The sequence below is a fragment of the Dermacentor silvarum genome, chromosome 7 (assembly GCF_013339745.2).
Source record: "Dermacentor silvarum isolate Dsil-2018 chromosome 7, BIME_Dsil_1.4, whole genome shotgun sequence".
NCBI classification, from domain to species: Eukaryota; Metazoa; Arthropoda; class Arachnida; order Ixodida; family Ixodidae; genus Dermacentor; species Dermacentor silvarum.
The window spans coordinates 102,296,801-102,313,242 of NC_051160.1; the positions used below are offsets into that span (position 1 = coordinate 102,296,801).

Genomic DNA, 16,442 nt, shown 5'->3' on the forward strand with positions numbered 1-16,442 from the left:
AACTTTGAAGCGATTTGTACTTTTCTGAAGGCAGTAAGACTCAGTGCACATGCATAATCCCTGCGAATGTGACATTTATAACGCGCTTATTTGCTGAATGTCTTTGTTCATCAATAGCCTGGCAAGGGAGCAACAATTCATGATCGCCGTACAGTACTCTAAATCCTGTGCAGAAGTATGTTTATGTAGGTCAGTTACACGGGACCCTGATCATGAGAAGGAAATCTACAGAAGAATAAAATTGGGTTGGAGTGCATACGGCAGGCATTGCCAAATCCTGACTAGGAGCTTACCACTGTCGTTGAAAAGAAAGGTGTACAATCATTGCATTCTACCGGTGCTAACATATGGGGCAGAAACTTGGAGGTTAACAAAGAAGCTCGAGAACAAGTTAAGGATCGCACAAAGAGCGATGGAACGAAAAATGTTAGGCCTAACGTTAAGAGACGGGAAGGGAAGAGAGCGGTGTGGATCAGAGAACAAACGGGGATAGCCGATATTCTAGTTGACATTAAACAGAAAAAAATGCAGCTGGGCAGCACATGTATAATGCGTAGGATTATACATGTGGACCATTAGAGTTACAGAATGGGTACCAAGAGACGGGAATCGCAGTCGAGGACGGCAGAAAACTAGGTTGGAGTGATGAAGTTAGGAAATTCGCAGGCGCAAGTTGGAATCAGCTAGCGCAAGATTTGGAGATCGCCGGGAGAGGCCTTCGTCCTGCAGTGGACATAAAACTAAGCGGATGATGATGACGTTGCCGAAGCTGAGCAATTTACGAAGTCCCAAATCCGTTTGAAGCCTTAAGGACAATTCCACGCTGGCTGGACCGCTCCCGGCTTGCAGCTCCTGTATACGCTTTCGCCAGGGTTTCCCCTATTCGTAAGAAACTCGCAACACGTAGGGCTCACCTGGACAATGGCGCCAAATTTTCATCCGGCGGCGCGTTGGCGCGAAATTGTGGCACGTATACGCGCTCGATGTCGTGAGCGTCGCGCGCGCTTTTCCGGAAACTCCGGCCGCCAGGCGCGCGAAATGCCATCGTGGGAACGCGAAAGATAGCGAGGAGGAAAGTAAGGAAAAAAGAAGAAAGAAAAACACATCTGGTATGGAGCGTGTTTTGTGGCAGATAAGATATAGTGAATGCGTCGCGTGTTTGTGTACACGAATGCGGCCTTGCCTTCGCGCGTGATGCTTGGCCGTCACAAAAAAAAAAAAAAAAAAAAAAAAAAAAGGACGACGGAGGGGCCTCCCTTTGATTGCCTTATTTTTGTGCGACAGTTCTGGGAGACGCGCACGTTCTCCTCTGCGTGCGTTTTGAGAAAAGTGCGCGTGTAGCAGTGGTTTGGTGTGTATCCGTTTGATGTCTTTTTTTTACACCGTCGTGCTCTGCCACCTGGTATTCCCTGCCACCGGCCCAGGGTCGGGCGACCAGCGCTCTCTTGTAAATGTGCGTATGTCAGTCACTGTTTGATTTCTTTGGCGTTTTAGCGGAGGGTCACGCTGCCGTGAAACCCGCGCGCAGGAGAAAACGAAACTATACACGTGCCATCAAATCCTTGCAGTGCAGTGAAGGCTGTATAGGGCTCGCGTGTAGCCAATCAGTAACGAGAATCGCGGCTGCGTCTTCTAGGAGAAGGAGATCGCCCATTGTGCGCCACTAATCGTTCCGTGAAGCGACGCGCGGAGGACGATCAGAGGCGCGTAATGCGCGAACCGTTCAGATTCTATTTTCTGGTCGGCTAACGCGGCCTGCAGAGCGTTCAGTACACGGAGTTTCCACATTTCGCCGTGGTCAGTGGCATCGGTGAATTCGTTCGCAGACGCCTGTGGTCATTCATACTCGACTGGTCATTTCGAACGCGCTGACCGCGTTATACGGAAGTCGACATGTTTGACGCTGTAATTACGACGATTAGCGGTTCTAGTAGTGATATAATATTCTAGTTGCACAGAACAGCATAGGAGCAGTGGTACATATCCAATTCCTAAGTCATCTGTCGCGCCTTAAAAACTGCTCGTTACGAGGGATAATCAGGCTTTATTATTGCTATTTGAGACCGCTTAAGTTCCCGGTAGTGTTATAGAGATAGTTCTATCTCGCTAATCCTTCTTCTCCCATCTTTCTACCCCTTCCTCAGTACAGGGTAGTCAATTGTAGATATCTTCTTGTATAACCTCACTTTCCTTCCTTTTATTCCCCCCTCTCTCCCTGGGAGTATAGAGCTCAGCTATTGTCTTCCAGGATCTTTCTATAGCGCTCTACCGTAGCATGCACCGAAACAAGCGACCACTCGAGTGTGCCATTATTATTGTGGCCCGAGGGTGTTTATGGCGCTTGGAAGTCACGGTCGCGTATACTGTCGCTACTTCAAGTAAGGAAGCGTGAAGGGTGTTCTCCGCGCCGTTTCTTGCGGTTCGCGTTTCATGCAGGCGTGGTATAGCACGGGTACCAGAATACTTGTAGACGGGAGCGGCGGAGGTGGCGACGTGTCAGCCAACCGTAACCCGCTCAAAGCGTTCTGGCGGTGGCGTGACAAAAATAACTTAGTGACGATTATTTCGGTAACGGCGCCTTTACGTCGTCGTATCCTCGGAAAACAATCGGTTTTGTGGTATTGTTCGGTTAAGCGCGGCGTTAGACGACGGTAGATGTTGCTGTATACGAGGCGGTCCTGATAAGTTAGTGGCTTTGCCAATTCTGCCAGGTGAAGTAGAAAAACGAGCTTGGGGGCATATGACAGCCTAGTAACATAGTATGTAACTGCGCAAATATGTGATGTTTGCGATTCTTAAAACTGTTTTTTTTTTTTCTCAGCGAGAAGCTGTGATAGCAGATGTAGAAGCAAGTTTCACGTCGTTGGAGTTACGGACCGTCATGAAGTTTTCCAAGGAAAAAAAAAAAAAGCAGCAAAGAACATTCACACTGCGATGTCACAAACGCTGGTGGAAAATTATCCTTCCTACAGCACTGTCAAATTCTCGATAACTCGTCTCAAGACAGGACATTTCACCGTTGAAGATGAGCCCCCCCCCCCAGTGGGCGTCCCCCAACGTCAACTTACCCGGCAACCTGGGATGCTGTTCGTGGGCGGATTGTTGAGACCCGGCGATTATCCGCAGAAAAAGATAGCCCATGCAGATATACTGAACATCTCACGGTAGTGTGTTGGGTTAGTTATCTCCACTAATCGTAGGCGTGCATAAGCTTCCCGCCAAGTGGGCGCCGAAATGTTTGAACAAGCCATTTTTGGCCCATTTTTGCAGTTGCGCAGGACTTTTTGGCTATAGGTTGGTGACTGAGGATGAAACCTGGATCCACATCAATGATCCTGAAACCAAGTAGCCGTGAAAAGAATGGCGTCACAGTGGGTCCCCGCGACCGAAGAAATTCCGCACTTAGTAAGCGTCCGAAAATGTCATCGCGTCCGTTTTCTGCGAGAAGACTGTATTCTGTTGTATAACTCACAGCTCTAGTTTTACAGGACAGTATTATGCTAACTTACTAGACCGGCTCAAGGAGGCAATTAAGAGGAAACAGCGTGGACAGTTGTTCAAAGGGATCCTTTTTTGCAAGAAAATGTACCTGCGCCCACGTCCTACATTGTAGCTTTCAAATCGAACACACTGGGTTTCCAATTGGTCCACATCCACTGGAAAAGATTTCGGTTGTCTTGAGCTCCAACATCGGGAGTGCTAGTCTTACACGTTGATGATACAGTAGCGCGAACATGTGGGCTTCTTGTATTTTATTTTTTCCTTCTCGTCAGTTTGCATTTAGGCGGAAGTCATGCGCACGCTCCGTCACCTCGCTCGCTTGTCGCTTACGGCGTTTTTTTTTTTTTTTCGTTTTTTTTTTTTCGAGGAATGGAACGCGCCCAAGGTAGCCCCACGTTTCCTATACCGCCGATGTTGCGACACAGGTTCTCGCGGGCGTGTTCTGAATATTTCTACAGGCGTGACTCGCGGTAATGACCTTCGCGGACCTGTCTGTATATAATGCGCGAGAGTTTACGGTTCTTCGTACGGTGACGCTGACGCCGTAATGCGACTTTCTTTTTCCCCCCGCAACGTTATGCGGCAGCTGATCATTTGGGATGTCTTGACTGTACACGCGGACTTGATGAAACGCCAGCGAATGGTGGCGCTCATTGATGTCAAAGATGACGGCGTCCTTCATTGGACTTGACGCCAAAGAAACGTGGCGCTCATGACGTCAGAACAACTTCGCTAATTTCGATTTATTCCGCCCCCCCCCCCTCCCCCGCCCCCCTTGCTTTACGGACTTTTTCAAGGTGTCTACCATCAGGGAAACACTGGAATTTTAGAGAATTTGTCAGTTTAGGAAAATTTAAGGAAGGAAACGGAATTTTCTCTCCGGTAGCTTTGATTCAGGGAAGTTGTTACATCGGAGGTTAGAGCGATGCTATATAGTGGTATGGCAGAGGGAAGCTAAGTTTCCAACAGAACCTACGCGGTCCAAAAATAATGGCGTATTTTGCTGATTTTGTGAATGTGAGCCATGTCGCGGATGGTTGGAATATCGTGAGATGCGTGATTCATTCAAATCTGATATAGTGCATCCCACCTGGTTTACAGTGTGATAGCAGCTGTTAGAAATTATGGGCTGGCACAGTATATTGACAAACTATAAGCAACTTTCTAGCGCCTGCACTGTTGTATATGCTGGGGAAATTTTATAAAGAGCAACCTGGGAAAATCTGGGAAATCGAACGTGCTAACGTAATATAGACGCCCTCACGAAAAGTACAGACAAGTTTAGCCGGCCAAGGTTCTGTTAAATTCAAATGCAGTGCCGGTATCTCTCTCTTTTTTTTTCTTTTATTAATCTGCGATTAGCCAACCGCTGCCAGTTTTTGTCGCTATGCGTTTGATGTCTCGGCATTATAGCTCTTTCGATAATCTCCATTGTCAGGGGCGATACACGATCGCATCCTTCGGTGGTTTTTACGTCGCTTTGCTGTGCACCTCCGCGGTGTCGGCGGAAGTTCATCTACACTTCTTATTATTTCGCAATATACGCAAGTATACGTTTATTTACCAACCTGCTTACTTCTGACCGTATGCTGTTCTGAGCGCATGTTTAAACACCCGATTTCTGTTCACGAGGCGACATTTGCACAAGGACACGCAACGATGGGCTCCGTCGCTATACAGACATCGAGTGGAAATAAATAAATAAATAAATAAATAAATAAATAAATAAATAAATAAATAAATAAATAAATAGCTTGCACGCGAAAGCAGTTTCTATGGAAGACCACAATGCATGTGTAAAGTTGAAGGTAAAAAAAAGAAAAGAAACAGCGAGTTTTTTTCTCATTCATTCATTCATTCATTCATTCATTCATTCATTCATTCATTCATCTTTTTTTGTTTGGGAAGGTGGAAGACTTGCGCTAAAGTAACTTCTTCATCCGCCTTCTTTCCGCACGGCATCGTCGAGGGAGGCATGCGGGCGAAGCAAATCTTCGTCGCGCAGGCTCCGTCTCGTCATATCGGGCTGCGGTCGAAAAAGCGGCCGTTCACCTCCGCGTCCCTCCTTCGCGCCTAGTTAAACTTTAAACGCGCGAGTTGTGAAACACGACCGAGTTGTATTTGAATACATCACGAAGAGAGTGAAGACCGCCTGTGTATACACTTCCGGTTACGCGTGTTTCGCCTAGCCGCCGTTGAACTGAAGCCCCAGGCGGCACGTCGGGCGGCACGCGTTCTCGGATGTCAGCGGTTTCGAGTTCTCGAATTCGTTCGGGTTCCGCCGTTCGGCTTTCTTTGGGGGAGTTGGCGCGGAGCGGCGTTTTTGAACTGTCAATTGTAGCGCGCGTTGAAATTTCCCGCACAAGTTACGAAAGGAGAATGTGGCGCTACATTGTGTGCGAGAGCTGCAAGCACTTCAGCCCTCGTGGGGATCGATTTGCCTAAACTTCGGCCTTCTGGCTTCAAACGGCTTTGCGACTTCGCCAATTGGTTGGCAATTTTCAACGAGATAGTCCTTTTCAAATGGAACACATTCTAAGTGTTTGTGCGTGTGCGCAGAGACAAGTTTGGCTGGCGTTCAGCGTTTAGAAAAGTATGATTGATTAGAAATTTAGGCCGAAAAAAACTTCAACCCGAAAGGCGAAGCATTTATAGCGACAGCAAAGCATTGAACAACACCATCCAAGGTTCGTATTTTTATCGGCCGTATAAATTGCGCTAAACATTCGCTTATGAATTCGCAAGCAATTGTGTCACGATCGCGTAGGACAAACATGTACAGCTATCAATCGATGACCGCGGTCACTCGCTGTCACAACGGTGGCGTGATGAGCGCAGAGGGAAGCGAACGGAAGCTTCACCGTTGAACGCGTCGCCGAAACGTGAGATTACGCGACCCCCAGCCCGGCACTAGGCGCGCGCGAAGACGGCGCTCATGCATGCCATCAGGCATCTCGGCTCGCCCAGTGTTTGTTTGCTCCTACCGGAGATTACCTCCAAGATAGAGCGCGCGCCTTCCCCCTCCTCACGATTCGCGCACGTCTTTTCACGTGACATACAACGTTGGGCGCGCACCACGCCACCATACTTCTCGGCTCACCCTCGCACGCCCACCATTTCACCAGCAACGCGCGGCGTGCAGCGGGACGCGTTAGGATTTTGTTCTGATTAGACTGAAACCTCTCCGCGACGGCTACGCCGACGACGCCTGGAGTGTTCATATGATTGATATCGCAATAAAACCTAATTGGCGGTCGTGACGTGCTTCCAGCTCCTGCAATCACTTCCGGCGCATGCAGCCAGCAAACGCGTAACCTCCCAAATCAGTTTCTGTAACTCAGAGGGAGCAGTCGCTGGGACGTCGAATCGTACACACCACTTCTGGATGAGCCGCAGCCACGAACGTTAGACGAACTCGTGTGTACAGACCATCATTCTACGGTAGCCGAACGGCTGCAAGGCCCGAGTTCCTGCTAGTAACTTTTGTATAGGAAACTCTTAAGCCGTGATCGAGGTGACAAGCAGGTTGCGAGGCGCGTCTCGGATGATCGCGGTTTATTAAAGTTTCTCGAATTCGTTCGCGTGGCGCATCGGCTTCCTTTGGGGAGCTCGCGCGGAGCGGATTTCTGGAGCGTGTTGTAGCGTGTGTCTGCGCGCGTGGCGATATATATGTAAAAAGCCGTCAGGTCGCGCGCTCTTCCTGCGCCTCTCGAACCAGAAATTGGCGGCGACGGAAAGGGTTCCGTTCATGCACGACGGAAATATATATATACTCGCCCGCTGCCACGGCTGACAGGTTCAGTGTTCAGCGAGGGGTGCTGTGTGTATGTGTGTCGGTTTCTTCACGGCGGAGGACAACTTTGTAGCGGACGCTGCGCCTACCGCGCTTTTTCCCGGTCTTTCTTTCTTTCTTTCTTTCTTTCTTTCTTTCTTTCTTTCTTTCTTTTTTCTTTCTTTCTTTCTTTCTTTCCTTCCGCCGCACTCGGAAGTCGATGCATCTCTGCCTTCGTGCCATCGAACTCATGCGAGGGCACGCGTAGTTCACGGTTTTGTTGCTTGTGTTTTCTTAAGCAGTGACAGAACCGTCTGGTTTTGGCGATATTTTACGCGAGAGTGATGGGCATACCGGGACGAAGCTGGCGGAGCTCATGCCGTACGAGCCGCTCCACTCGCTGAACGCCTCTCCTCTCGTGGTTTTCTCCCGCGAAGGTATTTTTCGAGCGGTACTTTGGGGAGTGGTACTCCGGCTGTAACAGTTCAAGCTGTTCCCTGTGTATGCCACTGTAGCACGTGCGAACCGCTGTCTGCAGGCGCCGTGAGTGTGGTGGCACGCGTCTAATCAGGCGTGGAATGCGAGGAGCTTTCCGCAGTAAAAAAAAAGTGTCCCGGCGTTACCGTCGTATCGTTAATTTCGTTTCATTGCGTTTCGTTTATTTGTGCGTAACTATTAACTATGTCGTGGCCGACCTCAAGGTTGCGCCACCCACCGAGCGGCAGCTCAGTAAAACTGCGAAATAACTTGATCGTTATCGATCGTTGGCACGTTCGAGTAGACAGGTTTACCAATCAAGTACGAGTGTGCGAAAAAAAAAAAGAAGAAAGCTGTGAATGTCGTATTGAATAGGGATACCGGATATTCTACCGCATATTTTACCATGTCTGAGGTAAAGGGTAAAGCTGCAGTCATGTTGATATCCGCCGAAGAAGAGAAAGAGGAATGCTTCACACAAATCGAAGTAACAAATCTTTAGCAAGCATGATCTGCAAGCATTGTTCGATGAGTACGAAACATTTTTCCAGGTTAATAATAAAACCACACGTTAGGTGGAAAAAGTTGTCTCTGTGCACAAACAACCCTTCCTGATACGCGTAGTCATTCTGAGCTGTAGAATTGGTAGAATATTCCCGGTTGATTAGGGCTTACAGCGGACATTGTCCCGAGCGACCTTGCGAGGCGTTCGCATCCTGTTGGCTCTATTAACCATTCTTATTCATGCGTATTCCGCCAATAAAGAAATGTTCGTACATTTGGAGTTCTATAGCTGCTTGGCTGACATTCAAAGTACGGAGTATATTCGCGCACCCATAAAATGCAATCTTTATTCACGTCTGGTGTACTTTGGATAATATTTCAGTCTGAGAAGATTTAACATAAAAGGCGTGCGCTGTCGGTGTTTTGTTTCATGACATTCCTTTGTGGGCTGTCCTTCTCAAATAAATCTGTCAATAATGTGAGACAACGTGTGAGCAACTTTGATAGAACTTTTCGCGGGATCAAATCTCGGCCACGGCGGCCGCATTTCGATGGGGGCGAAATGCAAGAACATCCGTGTACTTAGATTTAGGAGCACGTTAAGAACCCCAGGTGGTCCAAATTATTGCGGAGTCTCCCACTAAGGCGTACCTCATAATCAGATCGTGGGTTTGGCATCGCAAAACCTCATAATTTAACAGAACTTTCGTGCCAGATAGAATATACACGGCAATTTTCGCTCACGGGACGCCAATGCCGGCCATGGACGGCGCTGGACCCGACCCCGTATTTTCTGCGTAAAAAAAAAAAAAAACTTCTTGTCATCGAGCGTAGGTATTGCGAAAGAAACCGGAAAGAGAAGCGTTTTAATTAGTCGACGCCAGCAGAGACGAAGTCTTGAGCGAACGCAGGATCGACCCCCTGCGTGAACGGTATATGCGCTACCTTCGTAATGAACACTCCATCCAATCTCCGACCGCGCTGGGCCAGCGTTTCGCTTGCCTTGTCTGTGTAATGACTTGACTACAATGGAATGGCGGTTATGGGTTCCATGGTTAGAGCGGCCTTGCGGCAACGAAGGCAACAGAGCAATCACGCTGTACGACCCGCGAATACAATCTCGTGCGCATTGATGCGAAGAGCGGAGAGAACAAAAAAAAAAATACGACCTGCACACCTATGTTTTATGTTACGCCGTAAGCGTAGCAGTTATCGCACAAAACGACCCATCCGGAACATCATGCGTCGCATCGAGCAAGTGTCTTCATGTCCACAAGCTACTGATACGCCGAGAATTTCTAACGCACCGCGTGTACAACAGACTGAAGCTGTACAACGAATGTCCCTGGCGTCATAGTTTTATAATTAGCAAATAACGCCAGCTAACGCGGTTTGTCAAGATCCCTGCGTTGAAGCCGCGGGCCGCGGCTTCAACGCACCGGCTTTGCTTTGCTTTGGGCCAATAACCAAATCATAATGGTATTGATTTCACGGGGAATCGTATGTGCTTGATTTGTAGTGAACTCGCGAAATTTAGCTTTCTCATTCCGTTTCGTGGATTATGACGGCGTACGAGGGTGGTGGCTGTGAATTTTGATCACTGAGGCTTTTTAAGGCGACAGCCTTAATATATCGGTTTCAAGGTCGCGTTGTGAAGTACGGAAAGTCACATGACCCAAGGACGGCCAGAGGGGAACCAAAGCATGCCCAGCTGTGTATAAGAGATCATTAATGATTAGCAAAGTTAATTAACGATCGATTAGTGATTGGATTGAAGTAGATAAAGGTGGATTAGGGTGGATGAATGAGGATTAAGGTGGATTAGGGTGGATGAATGAGGATTAAGGTGAATTAGGGTGGATAAAGGAGGATTAAGGTGAATTGCAGTAGGCTTTACAAGGCTTCTTCACCTTCGCGTCTCTTAGGCAATAGGTAAGGACACCTGGGAATTTCTAAGGTCTCTATACACAGAAGAATATCAAGTCGTACTGCGTTAATAAATTACCCACACCAATAAAGCCACCGTGAGAGGATCGAGAAGGCGCAATGAGCCAGGAAAGACGCAGGAACGAAAGACATGTTCCGACGCCGCCTTGGAAGTTGATGCACCAGCCCTTTCTGACGTCATGCATTTTCGCATCGTCCCAACGCGTCTGTTTAGTTGTTTGCCGATAGAAACAGATTAGTACACTCGGCCTTGTCAAGTTTTGAGATTTTCCAACGCTAAAGTCGCCACAGTTATACGACAAAAAGAAAATTACATTGCACATAACCCGCGCCGCGGTTATTGCTCGATATTCAAGCGGCTCTGTTTTTCTCCGCTAGTAATCAACCACTTCCCGCAAATGAATGAGAATGTAGAGTATTGGTGATTACGGGTCGAACTTAATCTGCACAGCCGCCCACTGCACTGCGTCCCTTGCAAACCACTGGTACGTGGACCTACGAGACGTTAAACGCTAATTTTATTAACTCGGTGTCGCAGTTTAGGTCTTCCTAAGTGCGCCTAAATCTAAATGCGTGTGCGTTTTTTGCGTAGTGTCCCTTCTCCTCTCATGAATTGGGGTCGCCGCTGCCATCGGGAGCTGAACCCGCGACCTCAACAATGGGCAGTTCTTGTGCGCCCGCCCATAGGCCTCGTTCGTTCGGCAGCGCAGCTGATTATATGGGCGGACTCGGGTTCCGCAACTCGGCACGCGTGCTCTATACGACATGTCAGGCATGCGATTACCTTGTGAAACGGAGGAGGAAAATCGCCGGTATTTCGGCGGCACACACTGCACTGACGTCACGCGTATATGTATACATGGCGGCACGTGCATCGCGGAACATGTTGACGAAGCGGAGCTAACGCGTGGTCGCACTCGTTTGCGCGTCAGTACTCGGAACAGAGGATGCGTGCGCCCGACCTTAATTAATGGGTTAGCATTAGGAGTGTTAAAGTCATCTGTGTCGGGGGCGCCGTGCGCTGTGTTTTCACGGGGCTTAGTTCGCGTTGATGCGAGACGCGCAGCACGAATGTCAATTCGCTCGCTGCTGCTGCTGCGCGCTTGCTCACTCCAGCGTTTTGACAGCTAGTGTGAGCGGTCATCGAGCGAGATGCGTTGATGTTTGCTTGTGCACGCGCTTGCTTGTACACTTGTTAATTTAGTTGGGATGCCTATGTTTGCAAGTTTCTACGGCCGTTAAAACTAGTATCCTTACTTCGTATAGCTGTCCGCTAATTTGCTATCGCGATCAGTGCGTCGTCTTTCGGGCGGCACTGCGACTTTTGTATAGGGCGCCGCACGTCGTGACGCGCTGTTATTATTTTCATTGTTAACGTGACAGCCAGTTCCGGTTTTGTCGCCAACTTGCTATACTTCCGAGGTTCTCGCTCAGCGTGTACGGTCGAGTTCCTCTTGCGCATACTTTGTATATGCTTCCGCGTGAAGCATGCAGTAACGCACAACTGCAGCGCTAAAAATTTCCTGAGCTGTCAGCAACGCCGACGCCGCCTTTGATATATAGTCGGGCGCAAAATGTGCTTCGGACGAAGGGATATAGCTGCACGTATTTTGCATAGCTGGACAGCGACGCGCTCCAAGGCGAGAGCGCTTCTATGTTCACAATGGGGCGCGTACTCGCGGTCCTGCTGCGAGCGTCAACAAACGCCACTGCAGGCACGCGTCGCTTGTCGTTTGAAAATGTCGCCCCCATTTTCTTAGAAGCGCAAGCGGCTGACGTCGTGAACGGCGGCTACACGGTTTCCGGATGTTTTCAACGTCTTGCGGCATTCGATGTACAGCGCTTTCTTTCGCGTCGCTGTCTTCGCCTTTCCATGCCAATGAATGCATGCATTAAATGTCTGACGATTCCGAAGAATTCATTATTTATTATTATTATTATTATTTTATTATTATGACGATTCCGAAGAATTCATTATTTATTATTATTATTATTATTATTATTATTATTATTATTATTATTATTATTATTATTATTATTTGATTTGAAGACATATACATTTGAGAGGAAAGGGAAAGTGAGTACGAGCCCGCAGAACATGCACGGCGCTGCACCTTGCTGCTCTATCTGTGCCTCCGCGCGCTCCAAAAAATGGAGTGAACGAGAGACGCCGATATTGAAAGAAGTTCGCTTCCGCCGTGTGACGTCCCGACAGTAAGCGAACCTAATTGGCTGGCGCGTTTGTACGAATTCTTTTTTTTTTTCTTTCGAGTTGGACAGCGCCACTTGCCACTGCATTCTTAGAGGCTGTCGTATAGTTTCGTGTTCATCCTGGGCATCGCAGCAAGAAGGCGAGCTCAATGGCTCCGCGGCGCTCGTTTACTACTACTACTACTGCGCACTACTGCGCGTGCTCTAATCTATATTTTAATTCTTCTTATTTTGTTTCTTGCCGAAACTGATAGTTCCTTATAAATTGGTCGCGGCAATTTGATGGCGCGACAGTTGCGCTAATTACAGGCTTCCAGTCCGCTTCCAAGTACGCTCCTGCGGAGACGATTCTTGTAGAATGTTCATTTCTTTTCTTTCTTTTTTTGTAGCCGGCATTCACTGGGAAGCCCGTCGTCCCACTTTCACTTGTCCAGGCGGTCTTATTTTTGGGCACGCGAAATGAAAGCCCGGCCCTCTGGGAGGACCCGTTCAATATAGACTGTCACGCAACTCAATCCGGGCCGTCTCTGCTTTTGTGTATACAGATAGCAGACGACGTCGCCGAGTCGTGACGCCGTCTGCTCCTTTTGTCTTAGCAGACGACATTACGGAAAGCGCTGTCCCGGTTTTAATTTTCTTCTTTTCGTTTGGGTGTTTCGGGGCCGGATATACGCCGTTGAGTTGGCGTGTGGGAGTAGCATGTTTCTCGTCGATGGAGCACGCCGCCAGGCGCTGTCATTGTTCCTGTAGCTACGCAGTTGTTCTTGTTCGTTAGTTCAATACTCCATTTCCCCGATATTCCTTTTTCTTTCTGTGGAGCTGCGCATTTTCGTTTGTGCGGCTGTTCTTACTACTTCCTAGAAGGACGAAGAGGGCAGTCGACGTGCATCTCGAATTGAATATGATCTGCTCTGTCTCTGCGATCGATTTCAAAGGATCAAAGGACCAACAATAGACCACTTCAGATTGGTAAGGCGTCCTTTGAGAACCCTGTTCTCATTCATTCTGCAGAAGAAAAAAAAATTATTTTGGCAGGAAATGAAAGGGCCACACAAAAATGAAGGCCGCTAGCGCTTGTCGCGCACGTTTTACGTAAACTCTAGTTATGACGCTGTCAAAGAAACACCAAAGAGATAATTAATTGAGCTGTGTTAGTAAGTTACGATTCTGCATTAGGAAAAATGCACCGTGAGAGAAGTATTTACATAAGCTAGAAAAGAAAAAAAAATGAACAATTGACGACGCCATTATTCATATTGACGGCGAAATTGGTTGCGACTAGTTAATTATTTATCGGTGAAGTTGGACTACTTAGCATTCTATAAAGGGGCCTGAGGCTGGTACGGTGTAAAATGAAAGTATATATGGACGTCTGACCTTCATTTTATCCGCTAATAACCAAGCTGCATCCTAAAGCGAAGCTAATGAAACTAGTGTTCTGAAAGAATACTCGATCAGTCTAAACTGTAGGGGTGCTTGCCTTTAATTTCTCGGAATGTCGGCTCTCAACGAGACGTGCTCGCGAAGCGGAGAACAAAGCGGATCCGGCTGTCCACTTTTCTATCATTTTTTGTTAAATGTGCTTTTATTTTTTTGGCCGTGTCTTTCTGCTCCGTTCGGAAGATATATCCGTCGCGCAGTTAGGCATTGCGGGGTGAAAGTCTCTCTCTCTTCCCGTGTACGCGGACATTATGCAAAGGGAGGGAGCGCGACCTTGCCGTCAGCGGTGGCACCAGGAAGTCGCGCGAGATCATGGCGACAGCCCGTGACGTCATCGGGCCGACGTCGTCTGTCTTGTCCTTCCGGCGCCGTCGAGCAGACGACGACGTTTAGTCCAAGGGCGGAAGAGGTGTGCGCGCGTGCTTGTCGCTCATATGCATGCATGCGTGGCATGTACCTGACGCGCGGTTTGTAGCTTGCACGTGACGTCACGGACGCAGCTTTTCACCGTGCTGGGTCACAAACATGGCGCCTAGGATGATGTCAGTGCAAGTCATCTATACTTCAGCGCCCGCGGCATATCCTCTGCTGCTTATATAGGTCGCGGCCCTGGCGGCGATGGAATTCTGGTCGAATCGTTGAGTTGCATGTGTGTATACTGAACGTCACTCTTCTGGGGATGCCATGTAAGCCACTCGTGAGAAAAGGCTTGGTGAGCCAGAAAAAAAAAAAAAAAGAACGTTAGAACGAGAAACGTGGGACGCCAATGCCTTGGAAGTTTTCCGCACCATGCTCGAGGCCTGACGTCGTGGATTTTGACGGCAACTGCTCGTGTCCGGGTGATCCGTAAATATGGACTACAGTCGTACCCGGATATGTCGAACTCGAAGGGGATCACAAAAAAGTTGACTTTATAGGTAATTCGATATATCAAGCAAAACTTCATACAAAAATTTTAAGGGGATTTTACGGTTGATTGTAATACACAATAATTCGTTACATGTGGGTTCGGTATATCCGGGATCGACTGTATACAATTGTCTACAGACGGAACTTGCAAGTTGAGAGAAGTTTTTCTGCAGCGAAACGGCTCAGATACCGGGAGAAAAAAAAATTTAATTTCTTACGGCACACTGACAACACACTTCACCGTATTTCATCGTGACGTGCTTATAAGTTTCGACGTGAAATTTAGCGAATGGAAGTTTGTCCTTCGTTCTTTTTCTTCCATAACCTACCGCGAAATTATCGGAAATAATTACAAATTAATAAGAATGAAAGAATTAGTCTAAACTAAGCGTTTTTTTAATCGTTTCTTTAAAAAGGCCTCTCGCATCGCTCTGCAGTTATTCCTGCTTTGCGTGTCACCCGACTTCATTATGCTCTTGCCAATGTGTGTGACCGCCGTCGAATAATAATAATAATAATAATAATAATAATAATAATAATAATAATAATAATAATACTGAAATAAATAGCCGCGATCTCTAATAATGCGGGATTGTGGTATTGGGGCACATAAGTAGTTTTTCTTTCTTCTTTACCCATAGAGGTATGTTTTGTGGTGTGTGTACATATTTACAATAAATGTCTACAGCGGACAGACATTTTCTATCCGCACGATGCAGAACCGCAGGTGACCTGAACTAATCCAGAGCCATCCACTGCGGTTTTCCTGCCAGCTTTGAACGCGCGTAAAACGGGAAATGGATAAGCTGTCGCAAAGCATTGAATCTGAACTCTTCCGAAGTGTCCCCTCACTGAGCACCGCAAAGACACCTGTGGTGTGCTTGAATCCCGAGTTTCGCGGAAATAACGGTCAGGATTTTTTTTCTTTCTTTTCTTTTCTTTTTTGCTTCAAGGACGACATTGTCAAGTTCGTTTGTTGCTACCCGCGTGGAGCTGAATTTCCTGGTTGGATCGCAATTGTGTTTCAGAGCGCAGAATTACACACGCTCCGATGAATATGGAACAGGGGGCCTTATTCTGCAACGTTCTCTTCCATGTTTTCGCACGATCCTTCGTGCTCTTTTTTTGCAATCGGCTCGGATGCTGCTGGTATATCTGCTACTGGGGCTCCTATCATCAGAAAAGATTAATTGTACATGCCATGGGATGGGTACGGAATAGAAATAAGCCCCCATATTTCGCTTGCGAAACTGCACGGAGAGAAGTTATTCGTTGCGTCGGGGGTAGCAGGAGCGTAGGTGCCGACGAAGTGTCAATATGGAAGTGAGAATTAACTGTAGGGAAAGAAAGAAAAGAAACAGAAAAAGCCATGCCTGAGGCACAGCGACTCCTGTACCATGAGTGGCAGCGGAGCGCGCGGATAAGCAGTTGTGACGCCATAAATTGGCTTTGTAAGTAGCATGTTCTACTAGTGATTGGATTTCTCGTGAAGAGTGCCTACTGTCTTATCTGCGTGGCAAACAAGGTATACAGCGGAAGAACTAACGTGTTCCTGACAAATATGGTGGCTGACACCCTTGCTTCCTCAAAAAAAAAAAAAAAAAAAAGGAAAAAAAATATACTAGACTGAACTCTGGCACTGAAGCTGCATGGCTACGGAAGCTGCAAGTTTGACCAGAAT

General features: G+C 47.7%; 1 protein-coding gene across 3 annotated transcripts in view; it reads left to right on the top strand.

Moving 5' to 3' along the window:
* LOC119458328 (protein pellino-like) overlaps positions 1 to 16,442 on the top strand; it is a 116,296-nt gene that overhangs the window by 48,704 nt on the left and 51,150 nt on the right. Inside the window, exon 1 of one of the 3 annotated variants that reach the window (XM_049671094.1) lies at positions 1,284 to 1,453. The exons of the other annotated variants lie outside the window; for them this stretch is intronic. Within the exon in view, the coding sequence (XP_049527051.1) occupies positions 1,452 to 1,453 (2 nt within the window). The 5' untranslated portion in view covers positions 1,284 to 1,451. Of the gene's footprint in view, positions 1 to 1,283; positions 1,454 to 16,442 lie in introns of those variants that run through there. 3 annotated transcript variants of the gene reach the window in all.